General features: G+C 40.2%; 1 protein-coding gene across 1 annotated transcript in view; it reads left to right on the top strand.

Annotated features, from left to right (window-relative positions):
* The first annotated feature begins 916 nt into the window (after positions 1–916).
* The window catches only part of LOC149183930 (uncharacterized), a 79,479-nt gene continuing 52,491 nt past the window's right edge, over positions 917–27,904 (top strand). Inside the window, exons 1-3 of the mRNA XM_089417325.1 lie at positions 917–995; positions 1,180–2,018; positions 2,113–2,237. Of these exons, the coding sequence (XP_089273451.1) occupies positions 1,202–2,018; positions 2,113–2,237 (942 nt within the window). The 5' untranslated portion in view covers positions 917–995; positions 1,180–1,201. The remainder of the gene's footprint in view (positions 996–1,179; positions 2,019–2,112; positions 2,238–27,904) is intronic.

Here is a 27,904-nt window from a genome sequence, read left to right as displayed (position 1 = left end):
AGCCTTTGGAAAAATCACCTAGGACCTAGGACTTAGGACTTGTGAGGGGATTAAAACATATTCTAACCCTCAAGACACTTTACATCATGACTTTTACAACTTTACATCTCAAGGGGGAGAACCCATTTGACATAGACCCTCATAAACCACCCAGTTCTGCGAAACAACTATAATCTAGCAGATTAACATACTAGGATTCTCCTAAGATTTTAATGACAAAATTCATTCCGGCTTTGGGGTTAGGCTGAAGGAAAACTCTGCCGATCATGGATCGGTGAGACGAAAAACCTTCCGGAATGTAGATTATCATTAGAAAATTAGGTCCACCTAGGCAATTTACATACATGACTCATATCTGCTAAGATTATTTACAATTCACATATGCAGACTGGGTTTACAACATAGATTGATCAAGCTGTCGATGACTGTCGAATGGCACGGACATGTCGATCAAGCGCTACCCTTTTTGCAAAGAAAAGGGGGTGTACTGCTATGGGTAGTCGACACGTAGTGGTCAACATACTGTAAATGGCAGGATTTATCAGATTGCTAGATGTGAAATCTTAGTGTGTCTAGCCGATCTAGCTTGTAATTGGATTTTTGAAAGATGTTTATGTCTTTTGATTTTGATTGAAATGTACGGTATGCGTAGAATTGAAAAGGATTGTCTTTAGAGATATTGATGGGATACACCTATCCTTTTCATTGTCATTCTTGACATGATGTGTACTATTTTTATGTTTATGATTTATTTCAATTTCTGCTAATTATAATTTGTTCTTTATGATAAAGGAAAGTACCTTTTTCATGTTTTGGGTTTGTCAGTGTAGTTTGGGTGCTAGAACATTGAAGTCTACGCCTATTTTTATAGAAGCTACTGAATTTGGTAATCTCACATTTCAAGATTGTTTTATGCAGGCTATTTGTCGATTGGGCATTATGGTCATTGATATACTTCTGGCACCAAAGGCTGCAGGATAAAGGCATTTAAACATGTGTGTCCTTTTTCTTGTTTGCTTTTTAATCATGTTGAATTAAGTAGTTCTGTGAACTTTTAAATGGTATCAAAATGTCCCTTTTATTATTGCTGTTGTGTAAAGTACAGTGTTTCTAATTTCATGAAAGCTTTTGTGGCTGAAGTTATGTCTGTTTTTTTTAACCATTTCTTCCTTTTGACAGATGTGTTTATGTTTCAAAACCAATGGATAACCAAGGAATCCAGCAGGAAATTGATCCTAGTGGTACAGAACCTAATGGGAATAAAGAGAGGGAGTTAGAGGATAAATCATGGTTTGTTTTGACCATTCTTATTAGAATAGGCTGCCCAAGCTCGCCTAAAGAGATTTCTGAAAGATGTAAGCTGTTTTATGTAAGCCCACTAGAAGTGGAAGCCCTGTGCTGTATTCCACTATCACCTATATGCATGACTGAAGGTCATATGGTGACTTTTTCTGCTTTTTCAATCTTTCTTTTTGAAAATGTTTGTCATAAATTTCCTAATGCATCAGACCTTGTTGTACCGGACTCACCTGTTCTGACCTCTTCACCTGCAAGAACCTGCAGTAAGGGTAGTCGGTTGTATTCAGCTTTACGTTTTCAATCTTTAAAGGGTGAATCTCATGCAACTGAAATAAACCATCACATGAGCTCCTCTCCGCTTGACATTAATATTAATAAAGACTGCACATCTATTTTACAAGAAAAATCTTCACACCATATGGCTCAAGAATCAGATTCTCATATGATTGGTACTGCAGTTAACTGCAAAGAGGTGAATATCTTGCAGTCACTCGGTTCAGCTAGTAAAGTCCAGTCAGTGACAGGAATTGAAGATGGTAATCCTTTTTTAAATCATCCAAGGAAGAGGCATGGAGAAGACTTGCTTTCAACAAATGGCAGAGCTAGAAACTTTCCTAAAGCATCGAAAGTTGTGAAATGTGTCTTCCCTGAAAGCTTCAAAACCACTGAAACTCCATGTCCAAGTGCACAATATTACTTTCAGCCTCCAGAAGACTCAGGTACATTAGTTTTATATTGTATCATTTCTGTTTGGGACAGTAAGATACACATTACAGGGCTAACATCGTCTATCTTGCGATATGCATAAATCAGTGAACTTGGAGGTTCCTAATGGTGCTGTTGACCGTGAAATAGACACTGATAATTTAGATGAACAACATTGTCAAATGACCTTAGAGGAGAATGATGCACATCAGCGTAGTATCTGTCATCTTAAGGTAATATTCTGAATTATTAAGCATTTACCTTGAATAGTATATATGGCTTTTCTCTTTCACAAATCATATTTTTTATTTTCAAGAATCAATACATTGTACTCATTTACTGTAACAGAATTTGTGGAGAGGTTTCTATCTTGGATTTTTCTTTTTTATCTTTGGGCAATGACTATTGATAATGTGCCGGCCTATTATCAGCATGGCAAGGGTTGCACATATATCCGTTAGTATTATGACATTCGATTTCCATGGGAGACTGCTATTCTATGTTTTTGTGTACCTTTGGTTTGTATTTTTTTTAGAAAAAAAACAACATAGCTTTATATTAAGAGAATATAAAGGTCAAAATATACATATTCAGAAGAGACTGATTGGCTTGAATGCCCAGGCCTCTGTATAATGATGCAAGACTAAATCCATGGCAACAGATAATACCTATCATCATTACAAAATGCCTGACAAAAGAACACATGTGAAGAAACAGTGACAAATACTGTGACAAAATATAAGCATCTCCTGGATCAAAAGTTTATGGAGATGAGACAAAACTTTAGTGACTGTTCCAAAAAGGAAATCCCATCCAAAATACAAATAGGAAGACGGTAGCTACATCCTGCTTTAAGAAAATCTGAAGACAAAGCCACCTCAAGGGTCCCTACCCACAGCAAAACTAATGGGATCACATGTTGTAGCAGAAAGATGTTAACGGTAGGAATCATGGCAAGCCAGAATACGCTGTAGAATAGCCTGGAGAGGCTCCTTAGAATCTTGGAAGATATGCGCATTCCTCCAATTCCACAGGTGCCAGCAAGTGATGATGTTTATGAAATCCTACACCCAATTGTCATTTGAGAAATCGTTCCTTTGATGGAATGATTCAATTCCCTCCCTTTCATCATGTTACACATGACCTATGACCAGCTATTGTTGTTGGATACTTCTGGAGTTGAAAATTGAAATGCATTCTAATAGGTATGGGATCTAATGGAAACATATATTCTGTGGAAGAAAAGGAAAATGCACATGGCAAGTCGAAGACAGTGCTGCACGGATATGAGACGAAGAAGATATGACAATAGTATCCAGGCTGAAGCTAATTGTATTGAGATTCATGTACAAATCTATATAGTGCAATCAATTATAACCACCTTGCAAGGAACATGATACCTAATTGAAGATGAGGTCACTAATATTATACAAATAACTTAATATATGACACCTATGTTCCTTGAGATATCAATATAGAAAGGCAATACAAGTAGGATTTGGATTAGAGGTAGCCTAAGTCACTGTGTTCGTGTTCGTGTTCGAGTTTTGCGAATTTGAAATTCGAATAAAGTTTGACACTTAAAATTTTGCCAATAAAATTCGGCATAAAATTCGATATATATATATATTTCAATTAAAGTTTGCCGGCTCATATATTTAGCTCATTGTATATTTAGCTACAGTTCACAAATAAACCATGTAGACAGGCCCCACAAAAAGAAAAAAATCACCATAAACTTTCAGAGCCAGTTGTGCAAAGGGAATTAAAAAATCAAGTCAGCATGCAAACTTCAGAGCACCTCAATCTGTTAATCAGATATTTGGTTACTTCATGTATTTTCCTACCACTTTTTCTTTTTTGGATTTTAAAGCAATCATTACAAATTCATAAAAGCCTTTCAATTTTTTTTTTTTTTTTGTAAGTAGTGTTCATTGTAATAAAATGGATACTGACACGTTATTTTTGGCAATCAACTTCTTTTTAATGCACACCCTTAGTTAACAGAAAACTAAGTTTTGTGTGAATGTTGAAAAAAAGGGATAATTTATACACACAGTAGGTAATCACTTCCACCTATGGTTTGCAAAGTCATCTTTGGCCTATCATTACGTGCTGATAAAACGGTTTTAAATCCTTTTAGAATTGTAGTGCCAAGTCTGGAGACTTCACTGGCACGTGGAATTAAAATGATCCACCACGAGACTCAACATCCAGGTTGCCACTGAGGGATCAAGTGTGCAGGAGTGGAGACTTGATGGTGGACCGGTGGAGTGATAGGGTGGCCAGTGACCACTTTAATTTTTTTATAATTATAAACACTGAAAAAATGTCAAATCACAAAAACCTGGACTCGAATTTCATTGATTTTTTGACGTTTTTTTTGTTGTTGTTGTGTTCGTATCTATGTTGCAGGAAATGTGGGGCAGAAGGGTGTTTCCGTACGGAAACGGGTACGAAACGCTGAAACACGTTTGGTACGGCCTTGAAACGCGTTTCAGGCTGTACTGCCACGTTTCACGAAACTGAAACGTGGCCAGTATGGCCTGAAACGCGTTTCAGGGCTGTATGACCCACGTTTCAGCATTTACTTGTTTTTTATTTTATTTTATTTGTTTTCTAATCTATTCTTACGTTAGCCTAGTGACTTCTAGTTGCTTCCAGATGCTTGTCTAAAGTTATAAAAGTGATCTTTTGCCCTAGTGTTGATATGCAGTTCATGGTAATGTTAAATTCTTAAATTTTTAACATTACCATGAAATGACTCAGGATGTTTGAGAGTGGTTTCGCCCTCATTGGATTTCATATGCAGAAAGTAGAATTTTAGATCTCACTCAAAATCCAGCAGACTTATCTGTTTTTTCGGGATTTCAGGATTGGGGGGATTGCAATGTTTCCATTGGATTTTATCATGTACTAGGTTATGGAACTTGTATTTAATCAAGAGAACCAAGCTCTCTATGCAGGGGAGACTCCCAATAATCAAGAGAATGTAGGGTACTAGGGTATGAAGCTTGTATTTAATCAAGAATATTAAGGTCGTTCGACTATGTAGGAGGAGACTCCCAATCAAGCACGAGACAAGAAATTAGAAATTTCTCGTGGCTGATTTTGGATATTTCTATTTTCATTATGTGATTATTCATGAGTAAATGTGATGCAAATTTAGATACTTATAGTTTATGCATTGACAATTGACAGTTTTATCATAATGTAATAAATTAGAATGTATCATATATGCTTTATGATTGCACATATTTCTTAAATGTCCTAATATATATATATATATATATATCGCGTTTCCCTGTTTCCAAAATTTGGGGAGGTCACGTTTCGTATCGCTTCCCGTTTCGGAAACTCGTACCCGTTTCCCCGTTTCGTGCAACTTTGGTTCGTATACGGTTTTGGATTTGACATAGGTTCGAGTTCAGCATGAAATTCGGCGAACACAAATGAATTTGTTAGGATTGCATTGAGGTTCGTCGAATTTTGAATCCAGAGGATTTTATTCACCAAACCCTGTGACTCGGGAGGTAGCATGAAATGCTAACAATCTGCACCTCCCCGGTCCCAATAATTATAAGTGTGTTAAAAAATCAACCTTGTGAGAAATTTGGACAATAAGCTAAACTCATCCTTTTGTCCTAATTTGGAAGCCCATGCTCTGAACCTTATGGGTTCTGATGAAAAACTCCTTGGAAAACAGTGTTGAAATGTTACAAGGCTATAAACTACTCATGGTCCAATCTCAGGATCTGGTCTGCTATACATGTTCAACGAGAGAGTGAACTCCAAATGTCAGATGAGAGTAAATTTGTAAATCATGTAAGTCTCTTAGCAAAGGAGAGATGAAGAGAAGCTACTTAGGTACAAAAGCTTGAGACATCTTAATCTTGTAAAAAGAGAGGTGAATCAGCTGAAAAAGTCTAACACATTGATGTAAGGCTGTAGAAATTCTGACGGATTTAAGCAAAAGAAAAAGAAAACATATGTTCAATAACCAGTCCCAAAAAAGTTTGAATATTTTCCTTGTAAATTTATACTATCTGTGTGAACTTTGAACTACAAAATTCCACTCTGAAAAATTCTCTTAGGAGAATGTCTCAAACATATAAAAACACTGTCATCCCCATGTGACAAAATCCCATGTTAAAGATGCGAACTCTATGCCCAAATCCAAAGGCTTGTGCCAAATGTGATAAGAATTAACTGCACAAAAGGCTACAACATCTCAGATAATTTATATAGTGAGAACCAATATCTAAAACACACAACTAATATTGTAAAATACTCTGTAAGATTGTTGAGCAAGCCTTTAACAAATTTGAAATTAGTGAAGTTACAAAACCTTGAAAAGTCAAGGGGCAGACAATCACCAAAAGTCTTGTAATCAACCAATGATGTTTGTAGTCATGTAATCAAGTCATACACTTAAGTCGTACATTCAACCAAGTGTAAATAAGTCTTCAAATGGCACTGTTGACCACTCAAGCGTCAACCACCCCATGAGTAGAGTATATTTTTGAACATTCTATCTATTCAGAGCAGTCAGAATTTTAAGACTTCATTTATCATCATTTCAACTTCTGGTCACCATGTTATTTTCCAAACTATGCAGCCCTATAGGGTCATGATGTAATTTGTGTGGTCTGGATGCATATTTTGGATTCTCGCATTTGTTCATGAAGAAACACGTCCCCACGTGGAGCCAGATGTTGACCACTCAAGTGTCAACGACCCATGAGCATAGTATATTTATGAACATTCTATCATATTTATAGTCAGAATTTTCAGACTTCATTTATGATTTATCATCATTTCAGCTTCTGGTCACCATGTTTTCCAAATTCTGCAGTCCTAGAGGGTCATGAAGTAAAAATGATTCTAGTATGTTGAATATAAAGCCATGTAACACATTTAGGTAGCTTAAGATTTTTGCTAGAGGGTTTTCACCCTATGGAGTTTTTTCCTTAGCTAATTATTTGTGTTTGTAAACACTAAATAATTGGTTAAGTTTTTCTCCCACACATCCCCCAAAGCTAGAGTGAGGCTTGATGGTAAGGTCTTAGGTGAGTCCTAGTGTATAAAGTCGATGTAAATTGCCATTATAGATCATGTCTAAAGTTTCACAGAATTTGGTTGTGTCTAAGGGTCAGTTTTTAATTTCAAAATTTCCCCTCTAAACGGGTTTTTTTTGTAATATTTGATGTAAAATGTAAAAAAGTAATGACTATAGAAGTTGTAGGGGGTTATGAGTACTTAAAATTACACCCCAACACGTCAACTTTCTATCTAGACACACTTTGAGGGTGGGAAAATATGTTTATACCTCTCTCGAGTCATATTTTTAATTTTCCTTAGCTAATTATTTGTGTTTGTAAACACTAAATAATTGGTTAAGTTTTTCTCCCACACATCCCCCAAAGCTAGAGTGAGGCTTGATGGTAAGGTCTTAGGTGAGTCCTAGTGTATAAAGTCGATGTAAATTGCCATTATAGATCATGTCTAAAGTTTCACAGAATTTGGTTGTGTCTAAGGGTCAGTTTTTAATTTCAAAATTTCCCCTCTAAACGGGTTTTTTTTGTAATATTTGATGTAAAATGTAAAAAAGTAATGACTTTAGAAGTTGTAGTGGGGTATGAGTACTTAAAATTACACCCCAACACGTCAACTTTCTATCTAGACACACTTTGAGGGTGGGAAAATATGTTTATACCTCTCTCGAGTCATATTTTTAATTTTCCAGCAAAAAATGGCAAAAGAATAAGCTGAAAATTGGTCAATGAGAGAAAAATAAAATTCTCTCCAAGTGAAAATATTTAAAAATGGATTTGGACTTTCCCAAGAAAATAATCAAGTAAAAATTTGAGGAATCTTGTCAAGTAGGAAAATCCCCGCAGAAAAATTCGTTGGTCCAGAAAAGCAACTAATTACCCAGAAAAATTGATTTTTTAATGAGATGGTCCAAGTTGGTTAAGTTGAATGAAAATTTTCAAGAAAGAAAATTTGGAAAAAATACTTTTTGGACCAGGATGAAACTTTTGGTCAATCCAGCTTCATCATCAAGGGAAATCGAACTCAATTAAGGGACATGAATCATGATTAATTGTACGTGGATCAAGTCTTCAACTAGCTGTTTTCTTTTGGGATCAAGTCAAATTTGTGCAATTTGCTGGACCTAGCCATTTTCACTTAGAGAGAGATCTAGATCTCTCAATTTTTTTCCATAATTGAGCTCAAAGCTCCTCATTCTAAGATCAAAAAATTTCAAGCTCTTGTCTAAGTTAAGCTTTGTTGGATTTGTAATATTTTCTTGAGCAATAAAAGAAAGTCTTTGGGGGCAAAGCTATGGTGTTATTCTTCAGTCTTTTATGGTAATATCATTCTGATCTATTGTGCTTCATATTCTACTAATGTTATAACTTGTTATTTCCATTTGCCATTTGGATTCATTGTTGTATAGTTATCTTGCATCATTATTTGGATTGGAGAAACATTTTAGATTGGGCAGATCTAGTGGGTTTTTGGTTGAACCCTTAGAATTCCTTGTCATTGTGCTATCCAATCCTTGTGGTTATAACAAACCTAAATTATTGTTATTTCACCAGCCAATTTGTGGATTTACTATTTGCAAAGATATCTTGCATTAGTATTTGGGTTTAGAAAAATATTTTGAATTAATTGATCTAGTAGGTATCTCTAGATCTTTTGTTTCATTATGTTATCTAACTCCCCGTGATCTAACAATTTTGCCTTAAGTGTGTAGAAATCAAATTTTATTTGATCAAATCTTGAGCACTTGGGGATGTTCTTGGTTGAACCAACCAACTACTCAAGACATAGAAGCTGAGGAACTCACATTGGGATTTTTCAAAGGTTTATCATATGAAAATTTGAGGGAGTTTTCTTGCCATTTGCTCCAAAGAAAAAACTTATTTATCTTCAAATTTCTCTCATTTTATAGTGCTTTAACTGAATAGATTTGGCTATTTTAAAGAGCTATTGTTTGCTAATCAAGGAACAGAGTTGTACTCATATTCCTTTGATTTAGCTATTGTAGATTTGTAAATAAATTTTGTATATAGATCTAACCCTTGTATATAAATTTAATACCTTTTGCTTGTCTCTTTCGCTTGCGCAGATCTAGCTAAAGGAGGAGGGTTTTCCCTTTGAAATTTCATTTACTTTTTATTTACAGGGGAATTGGTTGGGCATCAAGAGAAAATCGAATTTTTTTGAAGGATCAATCACCCTTGCTTGTGGGGCATTAAAACCCTCTTTATTTTCTTCATCTGTGTCTACCCTAGCCGTGAGGGTTTGAAGGCTTTCATTTTGAAATTGGTGAAGTATCTGTGGCTTGAAGGTTTGGAATATAATTTAAAATTTTCTTGAGAAAGCCGTAGTCATTTGGAGCCCTTTTCTTCATAAGCCGAGAGCATTAAGAGGCTGTTATTTTTCCTTGACCAAAAATTTCCTTTTGGCTTGGACGTATTGCAGAAATAGTGAAATTTTTTTGAGGGTTTGAGCCTTGAAATTATAAGGAAATTAATCATAATTTTTTATAAAATTTAAATTAATTTTTGGCTATTCCTCTTGATTGGTTGTGAGCTATTGAGGCTCATTATCTCTAAGATCGTGAGCTACTGGAGGTTATATTTTATCTTTGTGAAGGCTGCACACGTTTGAGGGTTTAGAGCGAGTCTCTTGTGGGAGATCATTCATTGTTCCTTGTGGTTTTTTGTAGCTTGAGGAGGCATCTCCTTTGTTGTTGTAAGGATCTATTATTTGTTAGTCTCCTCAAGGTTATAGGACCCTTCTCACTGTATAAAAGGGTCTCTATCTTTGTAATATCTAATAATAAAAAGATCTTGTTTCCTGAGGGAGCTTGGGATTTATTCCCATGGTATCCCAGATCCTTATTTAAAAGGGAGGATTTTTTGTCTTGTTAGTTTAGATTTCCTTTCATTGTTTTCCCAGTCTTTAGATCTAATTCCTAACTTGTTTCCTTGCTCTCATTGGATTAGTTTTAGTTTCATGCTCATTGCATTTTAGATCTAATCCCTTGAGTTGCATCAATTTGTCATTATTAGATCTAAGCTTCATTGTTAAATATTTGATCTAGTTGTTATTTTTGATTTCATTGGCTATTTGATCTAGTCACATTTGAGTAATTCTTGTGTTCATCTCACTTGTATCTTGGATTGAAGTAGTCTCTCTAATTTTTAGATTTCTCTAATTAGATTTAATTAACAATCTCATTTGCCATCATCTACTTGTGCTTCATTATATAATTCTAGACTTGATTTAGTTGTGATAACATAAACATATTATAAGTGAAGAATCATCCTTAAGAGCACTTTTTTCTATTAAGGCATTTGGGTTATTGCTCTAACACTTGATCTAATTGTCATTTCTCTAATTTGCTTTGATTCATTGAGAAATCTCTATGTGCTTCATTGATCATTGTCTTATAATAATTTTGTGCTTAAAGTAATCTTGATCATAAGTGGATTGGTATTTATTTCTTTGAAGCATCTTGTTATAATTGTATCTCATTGAAGCATTGCATTGACATTTGCATCTCATTTGCACTTTAGATCTAGGTTTGCATCTCTAAAATTTACCTCCAAGCATAAGCTTGGTTGAACAGAAATTCTAGGACCAACTTTCCTAATTGTTATTCAATTCAATAAATTTGAGTTTGGAGAAAAGGTTAAAACACGCGACTCACAATTTTCTTGTGGTCGAGCCCTTGTAGGAACGAAGGCACATGGGCTGTCAAGGAGTCTAGGTGGGCATCATTAATGATGGACTAAGCAACTCCTCGGCCTATCCTTCTTGTAATTCACCTCCATCCTTTAACAAGTTTTGAGGAATTGAGTGGAAATTTTCATCATAGTTTAGACATTTAATTAAAATCAACCAAGATTCTTGCATCACACAGTCTAATCTTGCATTCATTTATCTATCATTGCCTTGTTTTGCATTTTATTATTTGTGAGTATTTCATTTTACTTGCAATATTGCGTTATATTTCTCTTGTACTTGTCATTTGAATTACTTGCTCATTGGCCTATAATATTGTTCTATCTTGTTTGAGCATCTCTTTAAAGTAAAAGTTTTATTTATCTTGCAAGTTCTATCTTATTGCTCATATTTCAATCTTGTGCTATCTCTTTTACTAATGCTTGTCTTGCAACATTGCCTATTTCGTAACTTGATAATTGATTTTATTTTGCAAGTATTGTAATTTCATTTGAGCATTGTTCATAAGGTACTGGTGTGTCAGCTAATCAATCATTAATCTATGATCAAGTTATATTGAGTGGTAATTTCCCTGCCCTTGATCTCCTAGAACTTGTTTTTTTTCCCGGGGAGAAAATATCGTAATTTCATTAATTATTGAAATAACATGCTGTAGATGCCTGTAAGCTTATGAAAATACTGTGACCTTAGTCAGCTGATAGTAGTTCCAAAAATAGATACTAAGTAGACCCAGTAGGGTGTGTTGTACAAACTGTGCTATTACAAAACCAAAATGTCACCAGAGGGTGATAACTGTTCAGAAGCTCAAAAGTGCTAATTACAACATTTACATAACTGTGTTAAATAACAAAAAGTGCTGTAAATCTTAGGGGCTGTCTGCCCGCCGAAGTTCCTGGTCTATGTATGACTTGTGAAAGTACTGATAGACTTTTTCCGGTGTATGTTCAGTGATCAGCCATTCTCCTCGAGGACGATGCATTGCCTCTTTCGAAAGCTTGTTCGCATTTTCATTACGTTCCCTGTAGATGTGAGAGCATGAAATATGATCAAAATGTGTTTTAAAAAAAACAATTTCGTCCATAATAGTTCTTAGAGAAAACCACAGGGACCAATTTATGACATTTTTGGAGTCCCCATATATTCGGATATGTCTGCATTGTTTGAGGATGGCAAAATAAATCAAATGTCGAAGGGAGATCAGCTCTGCGAAATTGTTAGTGCCTTTGCCCAAGCCCATGCAAATCTGAAAGAAATGTGTATCTGATAGATGGAAAATTATGCCACCTCTACAGCCCTGGGCTTGTGCGACCCCATCAAAATAGGGCCAGGGCCAAGTTTTATCAATCTGTTCCTGGGTAATGATCCTGGGTTTGCTGCTGATCTCTTCAGTGGGGAGTTCCTCATATCCCGCACAAATTTTAGGTGGAATCAGGGCCTAGTTTATAAGCCTGTCTCGGAATATGGTACTGTTGCGTCCTAGGCAAATGTGCCAAGAGACCAGGAGCGACATGTTTCTTATCTTTTGATCATTTGCTTCACCCCACTAGTTGTCCCAAGCACTAGGGATATCTTCGTCGTGTCAGCTTTGGTTTAAGTTGAGAGAAAGCAGTACTTGCGTCCGTAGCATCTTTGACGTAGGACAAGTGAGGAATAAGTGTTGATTCGATTCCTCCTCCTGATGGCAGAGTACACACCATGAAGGTCCTGTGTAAGCCCTTTTCCTTAGATTGGTTCTTGTAGGTGTTTTATCCTCGAGGATATTCCACATCAATAATCTAGTGCGTGGGGGAGCTTTCAACTTCCAAAGGTGAGTCCACCAGCTCTTTAGTCTGTCCGGTTTTGCCTCTGCTTGAATGATGTCATATCCTTGCTTGGAAGAGTAATGACCCTTTTTGGAATAACCCGAAATTAGCTTGTCCTCATCTTCATTTAGTCAGACGTGGGTTTCTATTAGAGCTTGTATATAGATTTTCCACGACCAATCCCATTGAATTGGGATATTCCACTCCACCCCAGAGTGCCAGGCTTGTGACAGAAAGGAAGTGTTTCGGTGGTCGCCAAGTTGCGAAATGTACATGATGCCTATATTGTTGAGGAATGTGATCAACTCTGGTGGAAGTTGATAGACATTCCCATTGCCTGTCCAGGGGTCAACCCCAATGCGCACTGATGCACCATTTCCAATTTTCCAGATAAGACCTCTTTTGATGATGGGCAGGGTGTTTAGTATGGCCCTCCAAATGACTAAGATACCTTTTCTGCTCCAAGAGGGATGCCTTATCCAATCAATAATGGAGCTAGGCCAGATATATTTGTGGGAAATCACCTCCGACCAGAGACTCTTTTGTTTTAGGAGTAACCACCCCTGTTTAGCAGCCAGTGCTTGTGCAAAGGCTGGAAGCTGTTTTAATCCCCATCCTCCCCATTTTTTGGGGATTGCAATTTTGCTCCATTTAACCCAGGCAAAAGGCTTCCCATCCTTCCGACCCTTCCACAGGAAATGACTGCAAACTTTTTGTATTTTGCTAAGAATCCCCATGGGGATCCATGCCAACGACATCCAAAAAACAGGGGTAGCTTCTAATATTGCTTTGATAAGTATCAATCTTCCCGCCTTGGAAAGGAAGCGATGACACCAGATATTTATTCTTTTCTCCACCTTTGTAATCAGCCAGATCCAATTAGCTAGTTTGTATCCATCTGCTTTGAGTCTAAAACCCAGGTACTTCAGACTAGACTGAAGATCTAACACCTGATAGGGAAAATTTTGTAGTGAGAGTTGTATTTCCTGTTGGGAGCATTCTGAGAAGGATATAGTGGACTTTTCCCTGTTGATTTCCATCCCTGTAGCAATACTGAAAAGCTTTAATGTCTCTTTTAGTGTAATGATATCCTGAACACTCCCACTTGAGGAAAATGAGAATGTTGTCCACAAAGAGAAGATGGGTCAATGTAAAATGATCAGTGATCTTCAATCCCCTGAGTCTCCTAGATTGCTTCTCCAAATCTATCAGTTTACTCAGGCCTTCCATGACAAGGAGGAATAGTAGAGGGGATAGTGGACAACCTTGTCTTATTCCCCTTTCCGCCTGAAAGGGATGAGAGGCTGACCCATTGATGAGAATTGCAAAAGATATAGAAGTAATACAACCCATGATCCAACTAATGAACTCCAAAGGGAAGCCCAGATGAGTGAGAATCATTCTAAGGTACAACCAGCTTACTTTATCAAAGGCTTTTGATAAGTCTATTTTAAGAGCCATCCCTTTGAGCTTTTTCAATTTGATAGAGTGGAGGGCTTCCTGGGCTGTGCCAATGGCTTCATGGATATGTCTGTTGTGAAGGAAAGCAAATTGTTCTTGAGAGATATGGTCAGATAGAATAGGCTTGATGCGGTTGGCTATGATCTTGGCTATGATTTTGTAAAGGCAATTGCAAAGTGAAATAGGACAAAAGTCATGGAAGGAGGAGGGGGAGTCGGTTTTTGGAATGAGGGCAATGAAAGTGGAGTTAAGGGGGTCATATACGACCAAGGGTCCGACTTTCTTCAATTACTTCAAGCAAGGCCGGACCAACAATGTCTAGGAAGGCAATATAAAATTCCACAGGCCAGCCATCCGGGCCAGGGCTTTTGTCTCTCTTGAACCATTTTAGAGTGCTTTCGAGTTCCCCCATGGAAATAGGTTTGATGAGTTCATCAATGCCATCCGGATCCAAGTAGCTAGGGAGATGACCAGCCAGATTGATGATTTCAGGCAGAGAGGGGGTAGTGGGGGCTTTAAATAGACTTTTGAAATGGGCAGTTCTAAGCCGGGCCAGCTGAGAGTGAGTGGTGGCCAATCCCTCTTGTTCCATGGGCATCTGCCAGATGGTGTTATTGGCTTTCCTTCCATTCGCAAAATTGTGAAAAAATTTGGTATTGCCATCCCCTGCTTGCAGCCAAATTGCTCTGCTTTTGAGCCTCCATAGCTCTTCCCTATCCAAAATGATCTTGGATTTCTGGGATTCCAAATCCACTAGGCGGAGCTTTGTTTCATTGGATAAGTAGCCAAGCCCATTTTCATCAGTTAAGGAGGCCAGCTAATCTTCAATATCCACTAGAGACTATTCATCCCTCTCTTTTTTCCTCTTGGACCAGTCAATGGTTAGTCTATTGAGCTGATTTTGGTGCCTACAGAAATCAACTGCCTTTCTTTGATCTCTGAGTGGAGGCTGTGCTCGCCAGTAATCCGAGACTAATTTGACATATTCCGGGTCTTTTAAGTATGATGAATTAAATTTGAAAGGGGCCCAAGGTTTCTTGGAAGAACTGGTCACTTCCAAGTATATGGGGGAGTGGTCCGATATGCCTCCCGAGCCAACCCATTGTCTGTAAAGGATTAGGGTTCGGAGGAGCTCTTCATGAATAAGAAATCTGTCCAACCTTCTTCCAAGGGCAGCTTCACTAGTACGTCTGTTATGCCATGTGGGCATTTTCTTGTTCATGGAGACATCGAGAAGCCCATGGAGGTCCAGGAGGGAGCTCAGCTGGTTTGAGAGAGGGTCAATCTGTGAGTGATGACCCCAAGATTCCTCATTTCCAATGGAAAAATTTAGGTCTCCTCTGATGATGGTGGAGCTATTGATCATTGAGTTGTCCAGAAAGGAGTGCCAGAATGCAAGTCTATTCTGGTTGGGGGCGTAGATATTCATGATTCAGATATGTTTGCCTAAATCAGCAACAAGAGTATCCATACCCAAGAAGCCTATGCTACCCCATGAAGATATCACTTTGATGGTTTTAGGGTTTATACCCATGGCAAGACCCCTAGATTTGCCCACTGCATCCAGGCCTTGGAAGTGCCAACCAGGAAGAAATGAATGTAGGGTTTTTATAATCAGATCGGAGGGTCCAAGGGTTTCTTGAAGGAGTAAAATGTCACAGGGGGAACGGTTCAGGAGACGCTTAAGAGCTAGTTTTTTCTTAGGGTTGGCTAATCCCCTATAGTTGAAAGAAAGCCAAATCATAGGGGAACAGATTCAAGGGGCTCGGTTTCTCTAAGTGCCCTTTTGATGGTGGTCTGACAACCCTGAGCCACATCAGCCACCGTAGATTTGATGGCTTTTGCAAGCTTGGAAGGTCTACCTCTGATGGGTTTAGATTTTGCAGATTGAGGGGGCATACTGAGGCCAAGCAGGGGGATGCTATGCAGAGGTCGAGATCGAAGGTTGTATGAATGGGAACTTGATGCAGGGGGGGGGAAGATGGAAGGGGTAGGGGGGTAAATGCAGGAAGGACGGAGGGGTGGTTGAGAAAATAGGGGGAGGAGGCTCAAATCCATAATTAATGGGGGGATGTGGACTCAGAAAAGATTCAATATAGGGTTTTTATAATCAGATCGGAGGGTCCAAGGGTTTCTTGAAGGAGTAAAATGTCACAGGGGGAACGGTTCAGGAGACGCTTAAGAGCTAGTTTTTTCTTAGGGTTGGCTAATCCCCTATAGCTGAAAGAAAGCCAAATCATAGGGGAAAAGATTCAAGGGGCTCGGTTGCTCTAAGTGCCCTTTCGATTGTGGTCTGACAACCCTGAGCCACATCAGCCACCGTAGATTTGATGGCTTTTGCAAGCTTGGAAGGTCTACCTATGCTAGGTTTAGATTTTGCAGATTGAGGGGGCATACTGAGGCCAAGCAGGGGGATGCTAAGCAGAGGTCGAGATCGAAGGTTGTATGAATGGGAACTTGATGCAGGGGGGGGGGGGAGATGGAAGGGGTAGGGGGGTAAATGCAGGAAGGACGGAGGGGTGGTCGAGAAAATAGGGGAGGAGGCTCAAATCCACAATTAGTGGGGGGATGTGGACTCAGAAAAGATTCAGTATGAGTTGCAGGAGAGTGCAATGATGAATGATCATGATTATAAAGATGAGCATAGGAACAAGTAATAGGATCATTACCCGATGTAGGAGCAGCTTCCACTGCAAACCAGGATTGAGTCAGTGTAGGGGATGTAGATGGAACCCTTGGAGTACTAGTTTGCTATGTTGAGACTCCATCCGCATCCTTAGGGAGATCTTGTCCTGAGGGTTGCTCGTCCACATTCAGATCTTTAGACAGACGGTGTTTCATACCCCTTGCAGTCTCCTGTGCGGAAGTAGAGAGTAATGGACAATCCTTGTACAAATGCTTGACCTTATGGCGTCTTCGGTAGCGGAAGGGCACTCCTTCGTAGTCCAGATTTTGGCGACGCGAGAAGTGCCTCCAGTGAAGGGTTATTTTATCCTCTAGTCACTCCCTGGTATCTAGATGAACAAGGATTCTCGCCATTGTCATAATTCCAGATTTTTCGAAAGACTAGTCGTGTTCTAGATATGTCCTTAGAGCATCTCCTATTCACTTGAATACTGGAGGGGTCCAAAACTGCATTGGGAGGCCAGGCAAACGAACCTAAATCGAGCCTGCACCCATCTGTTCGTGCTTTGGATCGAATAAGGGATCCCATCTCTTTAGGAGAACTGGAGCAAGCTCAATGTGCCAGAAACGTGAGAGGATCCAATCCACTCTTCCCTGTGAAACCAAAGGGCAAACTAGCCATGAGCCAAGACTCTGATGATGGGAAGTTCTTTGAGGAGGGAACCCCGTATTTCCGAGGTCCAGAGGCAAAGATGTTCCACTGAGTAGTTTCTGCCTCTTACACGTCCGACCAATACCTTCTTAGCCGTGTCTGCAACTTCTCCCATCGAAATGTCCTCGCCAAGGGTTAGGTTAATGTCTCTCTCCACAGCTTTCAGGCACCTTCCCTTCTTAGGTTTATTTGAGCGTCGGGCCGTCGGCTGTTCCTTGAGCAGACCCCTGCAACCCTGGTTGACGGTTTGGGGGGTGGATTTGGGATTAGGGATAGGGGAACTAAAGCACCCAGATCGAATAGGGGAGTTAGGGTTTATACTACCGGGAGCTAGGGTTGCACTGGAACGAGCAGTGGTGAAGTGGGGAGAGGGTCCGGTCGGAGTAATGCGAGAGGACGAGGGTGCGCACGAGGGCAAAGAGGTCTGAGGAGGGTGAACCAGGGGGCATCGAAAGTAGGGGAGGGTTGAAGGCATGTGCCCAACAGATTAAGGGTCGCAGGGGAGAGCGGAGGATAGTGTAACCCAGGCAAATGTTCAATGTGGACAGAGGGCGGAGGGTGTTTATCACAGGAGCTCGGGTGAAACAGAATGGACTCGGCAGCTGTTAGCGATCGTTCTTTGACAGCAAAGGGACTAGAGCCTGTCCCAGATCGGTGGTGAGCCCAGATGACCTGGTCGGGGTTGGGGTCCGCCTTGTAGTCCACAACATCCAAATCCATCGGGAACCGATAGTTACGGTCGGCAGAACAACGGATGGGCAGCGAAACGAGAGCTAGGTTACCAAGTGCTTCACGGTAAAACTCGAAACGATAACCGCGGCGATGGGTTAAACTAGATAGAGAGGGGGTGAATGCATCGGGTTACCATAGAGGATTCAGAGGCAGTCAATCCCCGGGGTTAAGGCCCCCGAGGCCTCCATGGAAGCCGCAGCGGTCATGCAGAGCCATCTTCCAATCGTTGGCATTCGATCTCCTAGAACTTGTTGTCTTCAACAAGTTTTCCTTTACTAATCATCTTTAGGGACTACCCCCATAGCTTGCCTAAGAGAGAGCTTAAATGAAAAGAGTTGGGAATAGGTGGCAGCCCCTTCTTTGAGTGTTGTGCCTTAAAGACTATACCTTGTGGGGTTGAAAACTTTTCCCACACTTAGGTGTACATCTTAGGCAACAACAAACACAAATATAGTCGACCAAGTCTAAATATATCTCCAAATGGCACAAATCCAATTGTTCAACTCCATAAATCATCCAAAGGTGAATTCTACAAATTGCTTGAAAGCTGACCACTATATCTTCCTCCTCCTCAGATGAGAGGTGACAAGTGTCCTACAATTTCTCAATAACAAGCTCTCCATGAAGATGAGATAGGGAAGTCAAATGATATTTCTGAATAGAGTAAGTACTCAATATTTGACTCAAAAGACTAATAAAATGTGGGCCTTGATCATAACCAATTCAAAAAACAACATGAAGTTTGATGGAAATAAATCCATATCTCTCCAAAAGGCCTAAAAACAATGACATCCAACTACAACAAGAATTCCCCCCATCAAACTTGACAAAACATGTATTGATGTTTGTAGCTCTGGCAGGTTCTTTTGCATACGCCTTGTGTCTAGGCGTGTAGAAGTCACCCACATTTTGCTTAGAACACTTGTTCAAGTGTGAGCAAGTTGTTAATGTAACTTAGCCTACGTCTATCTTAGGAAAAAGTACATATTATTAAGTTGGCTTATTGAACCAAAAGAAACTTACGAAAAACAAATAATTTATTTTAGTGATTATGTTTTAACCTTAGCCATTGATCTCAAGTGATGTGAGATCTAACTTTGATCGTTAATCACTTTGGAGATTAGGGTTAGGGTTAGGGTTAGGGATTTAGCTCAATGTAAAATTATAAAAGCTAGGCTAGGGAGAAGAGAAAGACATGCTACAACACAAGATTGAGATAGGCATCATAATGAGCAGTGTGTCGGGTTCGAGAGAGTGTAAAGAGGTTGGAGATCTAGATTTGCGGAGAAGATTGAACACCAATTTAGGGTAGATTTGTTGGATTATATTTGGGTAATTTGTATTCTGTATTTGATTAGTTGGATCTTTTTCTTAGGACAAAAGCCCACGTGAGTTTGGATTAATGAAAACTTTGTTGGGAAAAATCTGAGTCATGCTTTTTGTTAAAATTGGCAACTAGGGCCAAACTCCATGTGGGTCATCTTATTTATGGCAGCTGATATTTTTCCTTGATTCCTCTCGTCGAGAGGTGTAGGATTGATCTAACGATCGTCCGATTTTGACAAGTATTTATGGAGATATGAATTTATTTGTATTTACCCTGACAAATTGTCAGGGTTGGCCAGCGGCTAAATGTGTGGCACACATGCCCAGCATATCATATAAATACAAGTGAGGTTGAGTCATTATTCACTCATCTCATCTCTCACACATTCTTCTCTCCTTAGCTGATTGGGTTTACAGACAAGGAAGAGAAGCTCACACGTGGGAAGAAGGAGGACGTAGAAGGGCATGGAAGGAGGATGCAGGAGGATGCAGAAGCTGCAACAAGACGTTTTGACCAGCGTTGACCAAGCATTGACTTTTCAGGAGTGCGGTTTTGGTGTCGCTGCCATTCCTAGGCAGGCCGCAGTTTTTGGCATGCAAACTAAGGCAATTTGACCTCTGGTTTGATCAATGTTGATTGCCCTAGTTTGGGGCAGCAGGTTGACTTCAGTTGACTGCAGTTTGACTGTGTTTTTGGGGCTATTTATGGGCTGCTTCTTCATGATGTTGGAGGACTAGATGACTAGGATATTGACAAAGCATATTGAAGGTCAATTTAATCTTGTTTGACCAGATTTGACTTTGCTGGTTAGGGTTTGTTGCTGCTGTCTTAAAATCACAAATTTATGTATTTGTACTATTTCTCTCTGTCGAACTATTAGACTAAAGAAGAATTGATCAAAGGGTTTCCTCACATTGGGGTTTGTCATTGGCTAGCTGCCACATCTGGTGTCTCTTGTCTTGGCTTGTTTTTTGTCGATCCATTAATGTTCTATCTGCATTTTACTTTATGTTTATGTGATTGCTAAACAATGGCTAATAAAAAGAAATTGAAGTAAACTGCCCTAAGCATAGAACATACCATAAATTAACATGGTATCGGAGTTGAGGTGAGGACAAAGACCAAGCAAGAGCAAGAGCAATCACCGAAGGTTGTTGAAGCAATCTTAAAGACTTCATGGGTTCGTCATCATACTTCCCCGCCTAAGACAAGCTCCATGAGAAGTCTGACTATCACGGATGGAAGATGTCTCTCGATCTGACATTGGAGGAGCAGGAAGTGTTGGACCATGCGAGAGGTAGAGTCATTCAGCCTCCATCAAATGCATCTGTTGCTGCAAGGAACAAGTGGATCAGGGGAGAAGTCAAAGCCAAGAGGATCATCCAGGACTCTATCGGCAGGCGCTTGGTGGCCTATGTTTCCGAGCTGACCACCTCTAAGGAAATCTACGATATACTGGTAAGCTTACTTAAAGTTAATGATGCAAATCAAGTTTTGTTCCTTAAGAATACGCTGAAGGAAATTAAGAAGGGCAAAGATGAGAGTATGCAAGCCTACTTCTTAAGGATCACCGAGATCAAGAATGATCTCCTATTAATTGGGGAAGTCATTCCTGACAGGGAACTGACCATCACTACTCTCGGAGGGCTCCCATCTGAATGGTACATATTCAGAACCACTCTTCTCAACAACAATGTAATTCCAGGATTTGAGGAACTGATGGCGAGATGCATTCAAGAAGAAACAAGCATGGCAGAGCAGGAAATGCCTGCACTTAGAGGCGATCTCGCTGCATTCTCCTCTCATGCTAAAAGGAGAAATAATTCCGGGGCAAAATCTAAAGGAAAGGCCAGACCGAAAGGTGGAAGGACAGGTAGATGTTACATTTGCAACAAAATTGGCCACTATGAGAGTGAGTGCCTTGATAGAAAGGACACATCTCATGACGATGATCAAAATCACTTCCGAGGCAATTCCAACAACAATCAAAGGAAGGGCAGGTTCAATGGCAAAGGATAGAGGAATCCCTGAAATGAAGGAAGTGGTCAACCCTCCAAGAAGGCAAGAAACTCCAAGTATGAATCTAATGTTGTTAACAATAAGCAAGATGAATATTATCTTCCAGTGGCCCTCTCTACTACTTCTCCCTTAGACTTGCTGGGAAATTGGCTTATTGATAGTGGTGCCTCAAGGCACTTCACTGGTTACAAAGAAGCTCTCTCTAATATGATAGAGAAGGAGACCAACCTGGAAATTGTTCTTGGGGACAACTCCAAATATCCCGTGAAAGGTGTAGGGAATGTCTCTCTTCAATTGAATCAGGGTAATACAATTCATTTGCTAGAAGTCCTATATGTACCTGATCTCAAAAAGAACCTGGTGTCCATTTCGGCAATGGAAGACAAAGGCTACAAGGTGGCCTTCATCGATGGTAAGGTACGTGTATGGAAAAAGAATTTCAAATATGCTTTCACTCTTGGGTTTCGGGTTGACTCTTTATATCATGTCGGAGGAAGTTGGGTGTCATGACTTGTGACACATCTCTTCAGTCCGAACTATGGCATCGGAGGTTTGCCCACCTTCATTATAAAACTCTATCCGATGTGAGACAAATGGTGATCGGGATGCCCAAGTTCAAATTAGAGCAAGAAGGTGTATGTCCAGGATGTGCCGAAGGAAAGTTCAAAAGGGGACCACTCCCCTCAAGCCATAGCAAGACCTCTAATATATTGTAGTTGGTTCACTTCGACATATCTGGTATGATGCCTGTGAATTCTTTGGGAGGATATTTATATTACCTTACTTTTACAGATGATTATTCTCGCAAGAATTGGATATACTTATTGAAAAATAAGGATGAAATGTTCTCTTGGTTTCATCACTTCAAAGCCTTGATTGAGAATCAAACTGAAAAGAAGATCAAGATCTTAAGGACTGATAATGGGATTGAGTATGAATCCAATGAGTTCCATGACTTTTGCCAAGAGGCTGGCATTAAGAGGGAGACTACAACACTATATACTCCTGAGCAGAATGGTGTGGCGGAAAGGAAGAGTCGTACGATTGTGGAAGCTGTCCGTGCTATGCTCCATGATCAAAGGCTTTTGAAGTTTCTATGGGCCGAAGCTGCGAATACCGTCGTATATGTGCAAAACCGATGCCCTCATCAAGCATTGGGATCCAAGACTCCCGAAGAAATGTTCATTGGTAAGAAACTTGATGTATCTCATTTTAGAATTTTTGGAAGTCTTGTATATTTTCATGTGCCAAAAGAGAAAAGGAATAAATTGGGTGCATCTGGAAAGAAATGAATCTTCATGGGCTATAACGAAAATACTAAGGGCTATAGAATTTATGTGGCTGGTCAATGGGAAATCGACATTAGCCATGATGTCACCTTTGACGGAGATATGGCGCTTAGAAAAGTTGACAATCTTCCTATACTAAGGAAATCCGAAGAAGCTAACACTAGGAAACCAGAGGAAAAGGAAGATGAGATGATGCCTGATGTAGAAGAACCTATGGATCCTATTGATCCCCCTCCGCAAGAGCCTTCCTCTTTTATGAAGCGGCCTTCATGGCTTAGGGGGACACTTGATGATGCCGAAGGACACATTGCACCCAGAGGGACTTTCTGAGAAAGCAAGAAGCCGACCAGGTATTAGGGATACTTGACCCTCATGAGCACGATCATTCAAAATGAGCCTTCATCGTTTGTCAAAGTTGTCAAGCATCAAGCATGGAAGGATGCCATGACTGAGGAATATGAGTCCATCATGAAGAACGATGTCTGGGATGTGGTCCCCAGACTCCAGGACAAAACAATTGTCACTTCGAAATGGCTTTACAAGATAAAGCATGGAGCTGATGGAAGTGTAGAAAAGTATAAGGTTCGTTATGTCGCTCGTGGTTTCTGTCAGAAGGAAGGTATAGACTATGACGAGATATTTGCACCTGTTGCTCGATACACCACCATCTGCTCGGTCATAGCCCTTGCTGGTTCGCAAGGATGGAACCTACATCAGATGGATGTCAAGACCCATTCTTGCATGGTTCGATTAAAGAGGAAGTCTATGTGGAACAACTCAAAGGATTTGAGATTCTTGATCGGGAATCTCACGTGTGTAGGTTGAAGAAAGCCCTCTATGGGCTAAAGCAAGCACCTTGAGCTTGGTATGAGAGGATCCATAACTACTTGATGAAGCTGGGATTCACTAGGAGTGATGCTGACCCTAACCTTTACTTTAAGGTTGAAGATGACAAACCTCTCATACTGGTGCTGTACGTTGATGACCTCTTTCTGACAAGTGCAGACCTTCTCATTCGCAAATGTGAGAGGGAGTTGGCTTTTGAGTTTGAGATGAAGGACCTGGGATTGATGCACTATTTCCTAGGACTAGAAGTCTGGCAGAAGCCAGGGGAGATTTTCCTTTCTCAAGGAAAATATGTGGCGAAGATATTGGAGAGATTTGGTATGGTGGATTGGAAACCTGTGACTACCCCGATGGAGCTTGACTTCAAGAAGTTAAGCAGTAGTGCTGCCGGGACTGTTTTGCAAAATGCTATCGAGTATCATTAACTCTTCGGATCATTGATGTTCTTGTTGAACTCCTGTCCGGATATATGTTTTGTAGTCAACACGTTGAGTCAACATATGGTTGAGCCTCACCATGTGCCAAGAATCTGTTGAGATACCTTCGTGGCACAATCACTCATGGGTTGAAATACACTGCCGGAGATGTGAGACTACATGGATATATTGATGCTGATTGGGCAAGCAGTGTGGTGGACCGAAAGAGAACTTTCGGGTGTTGTTTCTCTTTGGGATCTGCCTTGATATCCTGGATGAGCAGGAAGTAGAAGTCGATGGCTTTGAGCACCGCCGAGGCAGAGTACATTTCTGCGAGTATGGCCTCTTGTGAGGCGGTCTGGTTGCGGAAGCTCTTCAGTGAACTGTTTGGATTTACATTGGATACTACCGTGATCATGTGTGACAACCAGAGCGAGATTTGTATATCAGAGAATCCCGTATTTCATGATCGCTCCAAGCATATAGATATCAGGTACCACTATATCCGGGATATGGTGCAACGGGTAGCAATAAGGCTCCAACATATCGGTACAAATGAGCAGGTCGCCGACATTTTGACGAAGCCCCTTGGAAAGGTCAAATTCTTGACTTTTCGAGAACGACTTGGTGTTGTTGAGAGACCCTCTTATGAGGGTCGTGTATGATGCATACATTGAGCTCTGGGAGGTTCGGGGGGCTTGGGGTACTTCTTGGAGCGGCATGCCAACACAAGGTGACTCACCCTCCCCTAGTGGTGTGCTATATACAGGGTGAAAGGTTCAACCTTCCCCTGTGATACCCCATGGCGACTTAGGGACAAGACGATTAGTTCTCCTGTCGACACATCCTACCCATGCAGTCTGGGACTTGTGGGAAGTACCTCTCGTCTGATCAATGAGCAGGGAAATGGGGTTAAGGACCATAATAGTACTATTGATGGACGCATCGTTGTATCTACCATACTCCCTATGTTAGGATGACCTCCATTGATCTGGGATCAGTGAGAGTGGTATGACACACTCTATGGGACTGACTTCCGGTTAGTGGAGGATGGTATGATACATCCTCGATCATTTCTTCTTCTTCATAATTCAGTAGAGCAGAGCAACACAGAGTAGAGCCGAGCAGTGCAAGGCAGTGCATTTGATGGCAGAGATAGTATCGACGGTTAGACGAATTAGTAGATGGAGTTCTCCCTAGTTGAGAGGGAGTGTTAAAATTGGCAACTAGGGCCAAACTCCATCTGGGTCATCTTATTTATGGCAGCTGATATTTTTCCTTAATTCCTCTAGTTGAGAGGTGTAGGATTGATCTAACAATCATCTGATTCCGATAAGTATTTATGGAGATATGAATTTATTTATATTTACTTGACAAATTGTCAAGGTCGGGCAGCAGCTAAATATGTGGCACACATGCCCAGTGTATCATATAAATACGAGTAAGCTTGAGTCATTATTCACTCGTCTCATCTCTCACACATTCTTCTCTCCTTAGCTGATTGGGTTTACACGCAAGGAAGAGAAGATCACACTTGGGAAGAAGGAGGACGCAGAAGCGCAAGCAAGGAAGACGTAGGAGGACATAGAAGTTGCAACAAGACGTTTTGACCTGCGTTCACCAAGCGTTGACTTTTCAGGAGTGCGGTTTTGGTGTGGCTGCCTCTCCTAGGCAGGCCGTAGTTTTTGGCATGCAAATCGAGGCAATCTGACCTTTGGTTTGACCAGTGTTGACTGCCCTAGTTTGGGGCAGCAGGTTGACTTCAGTTGACTACAGTTTGACTGTGTTTTTGGGGCTGTTTATGGGCTGCTTCTTCTTGTTGTTGGAGGACTAGATGACCGGGAAATTGACCAAGCATATTGAAGGTCAATTTCATCTTGTTTGACCAGATTTGACTTTGCTGGTTAGGGTTTGCTGCTGCTGTCATAAAATTACAGATTTATGTATTTGTACTATTTCTCTCTGCTAAACTATTGAAGATTAAAGAAGAATTGATCAAAGGGTTTCCCCACATTGGGGTTTGTCCTTGGCTAGTCGCCACATCTGGTGTCTCTTGTCTTGGCTTGTTTTCTATCGATCTATTAATGTTCTATCTGTATTTTACTTTATGTTTATGTGATTGCTAAACAATGGCTAATAAAAAGAAATCGAAGTAAACTGCCCTAAGCATAGAACATACCATAAAGTAACACTTTTTTATGAGATTCGTTATTTTTGCTTCCACTAACTAAGTTAAGAACCTAGTTGTGCAAATTATTTAGTAGTTCTGCTTTTTTCTAAGTTAGCAATTTATCAAGTGCTAGCTTTAACGAAAATTTAACATATTATTAGAGTGTGATATTTGAAAACCAATTTTGGAATTACAAGAGTCGGATATAACCGTGGTCATACAAGGCAATTTTTCTTAAGGAGGGGGCTGAAATCAACCATATGCATCGTACAACGACCCAAGAAGGTTTTGGTTTTTTTTTTTTTAATTTATTTACTTATTTATTTATTTACTTACGTATAAGAAAAAATGAGAATGGGCGGGGGGCGGGTGACCAGGTGGCCAACAAGCCTGGCAGCCCACCTAACCACCATAGATTATGGGGGAGCTTTGACAAAGCCAAGTGACAACATTGGAGACCTAACAGGCCACCATCCAAATGTCAACAGAGTTCAAGCAAGGTCATTATAAGGGCAATCAATAGGATGCTACAGAAACAAGGAGAACGGCTAGTCGCTAAAGCTTTAGTTGCATAGAGAAGGTCGGGGAGCAATTACAGGAGTCAGATCAACCAAGTCAGGGCAATAGCTACTAGCACAAAGAAAACACTTGTTGGTTGGTCGTGGGGACAGGTCATGCTACATGTCGGTTCAAGCCAATGAGGTAGTGTGTCATTAGGGTTTGTGGAGGAGAAGATGCCTAGTCAAGGATTAAACCATTGGAGGTTATGCGACGAGCAAGTGGCGATTGAGTGAAAGTTTTGTAGACCGTATCCATTGGCCATGAGGTGGGTAGAGTGTAGATCGATAGCCGCTGAATTACACAAATTCGACCACTGACAAATGTCACAAGCGTGCATGGGGTTGACGAGCCAGAGTAGTAAACAAGGTTTGAAAATGTAGATGAGAAAGCAGGTCGACTTGGCACGAGGAGTGAAGGGAGATTAGGCAGTTGCTAGGGCATGAAAAGAAAACAAATAAAAGGGGACAAAAAAAGCCATAAGATAAGCATTAGAACGTGATTGAATTGCCCAAAGGTAGTGATAGTCACAAAGTAGGGCCCACATGCATACAAAGGTGTTGGTAGAGTTGTGGGGTAGAGTGGTAGTGGACTATAGTAGTCGAGTCGTGAGTAGGTGAAGTCGTCGTAGTTTTAGCGACAAACAAATTTCTAGGGGTGCCTAAAGGACTAGGCAACTCTTTTTTCTTGGTTGAGATCAAGTCCAAATGGATGCAATGGATCTTTGATACAAGACATATTAGAAAAAGAGTTAAACTTCCTACCTTGGAAGGCTAGGGTCACCTTGATACTCAAGGAAAACAATATCTGGGAGATTGTTGAGATCGAGATCCCATAGTCGTCAGATCCTTAGGAGAAGGCTCATCTAGCAAAGAAGGAGTTAAAGGTGCAGAGGGTACTTATGGATGGCATGAAGGATCATTTGATCCCTCACTTAACTGAGACAAAGACAACCAAGGAGATGTTCAAAACACTAGTAGGGTTATACCTGAGCAAGATAATAAACATGAAGATGATATTGAAAGATGTGCTCTACACAAATGATGAGATCTGACTCAGTGATGAGTTATTTGATTAAGATCATGCAAATTTATGATCAACTTGCATAAGTGCGAGAAAACAAAGACTTAGAACTAGTAAATGTGGTGTTGAATAGGTTTTGAGGCATGGGATCTGT

This window comes from Pinus tabuliformis, chromosome 3_2 (genome assembly GCF_031772625.1).
Source record: "Pinus tabuliformis cultivar Carrire ecotype Pingquan chromosome 3_2, CPIR1, whole genome shotgun sequence".
NCBI classification, from domain to species: Eukaryota; Viridiplantae; Streptophyta; class Pinopsida; order Pinales; family Pinaceae; genus Pinus; species Pinus tabuliformis.
This window is presented reverse-complemented; position numbering and strand designations above follow the sequence as displayed.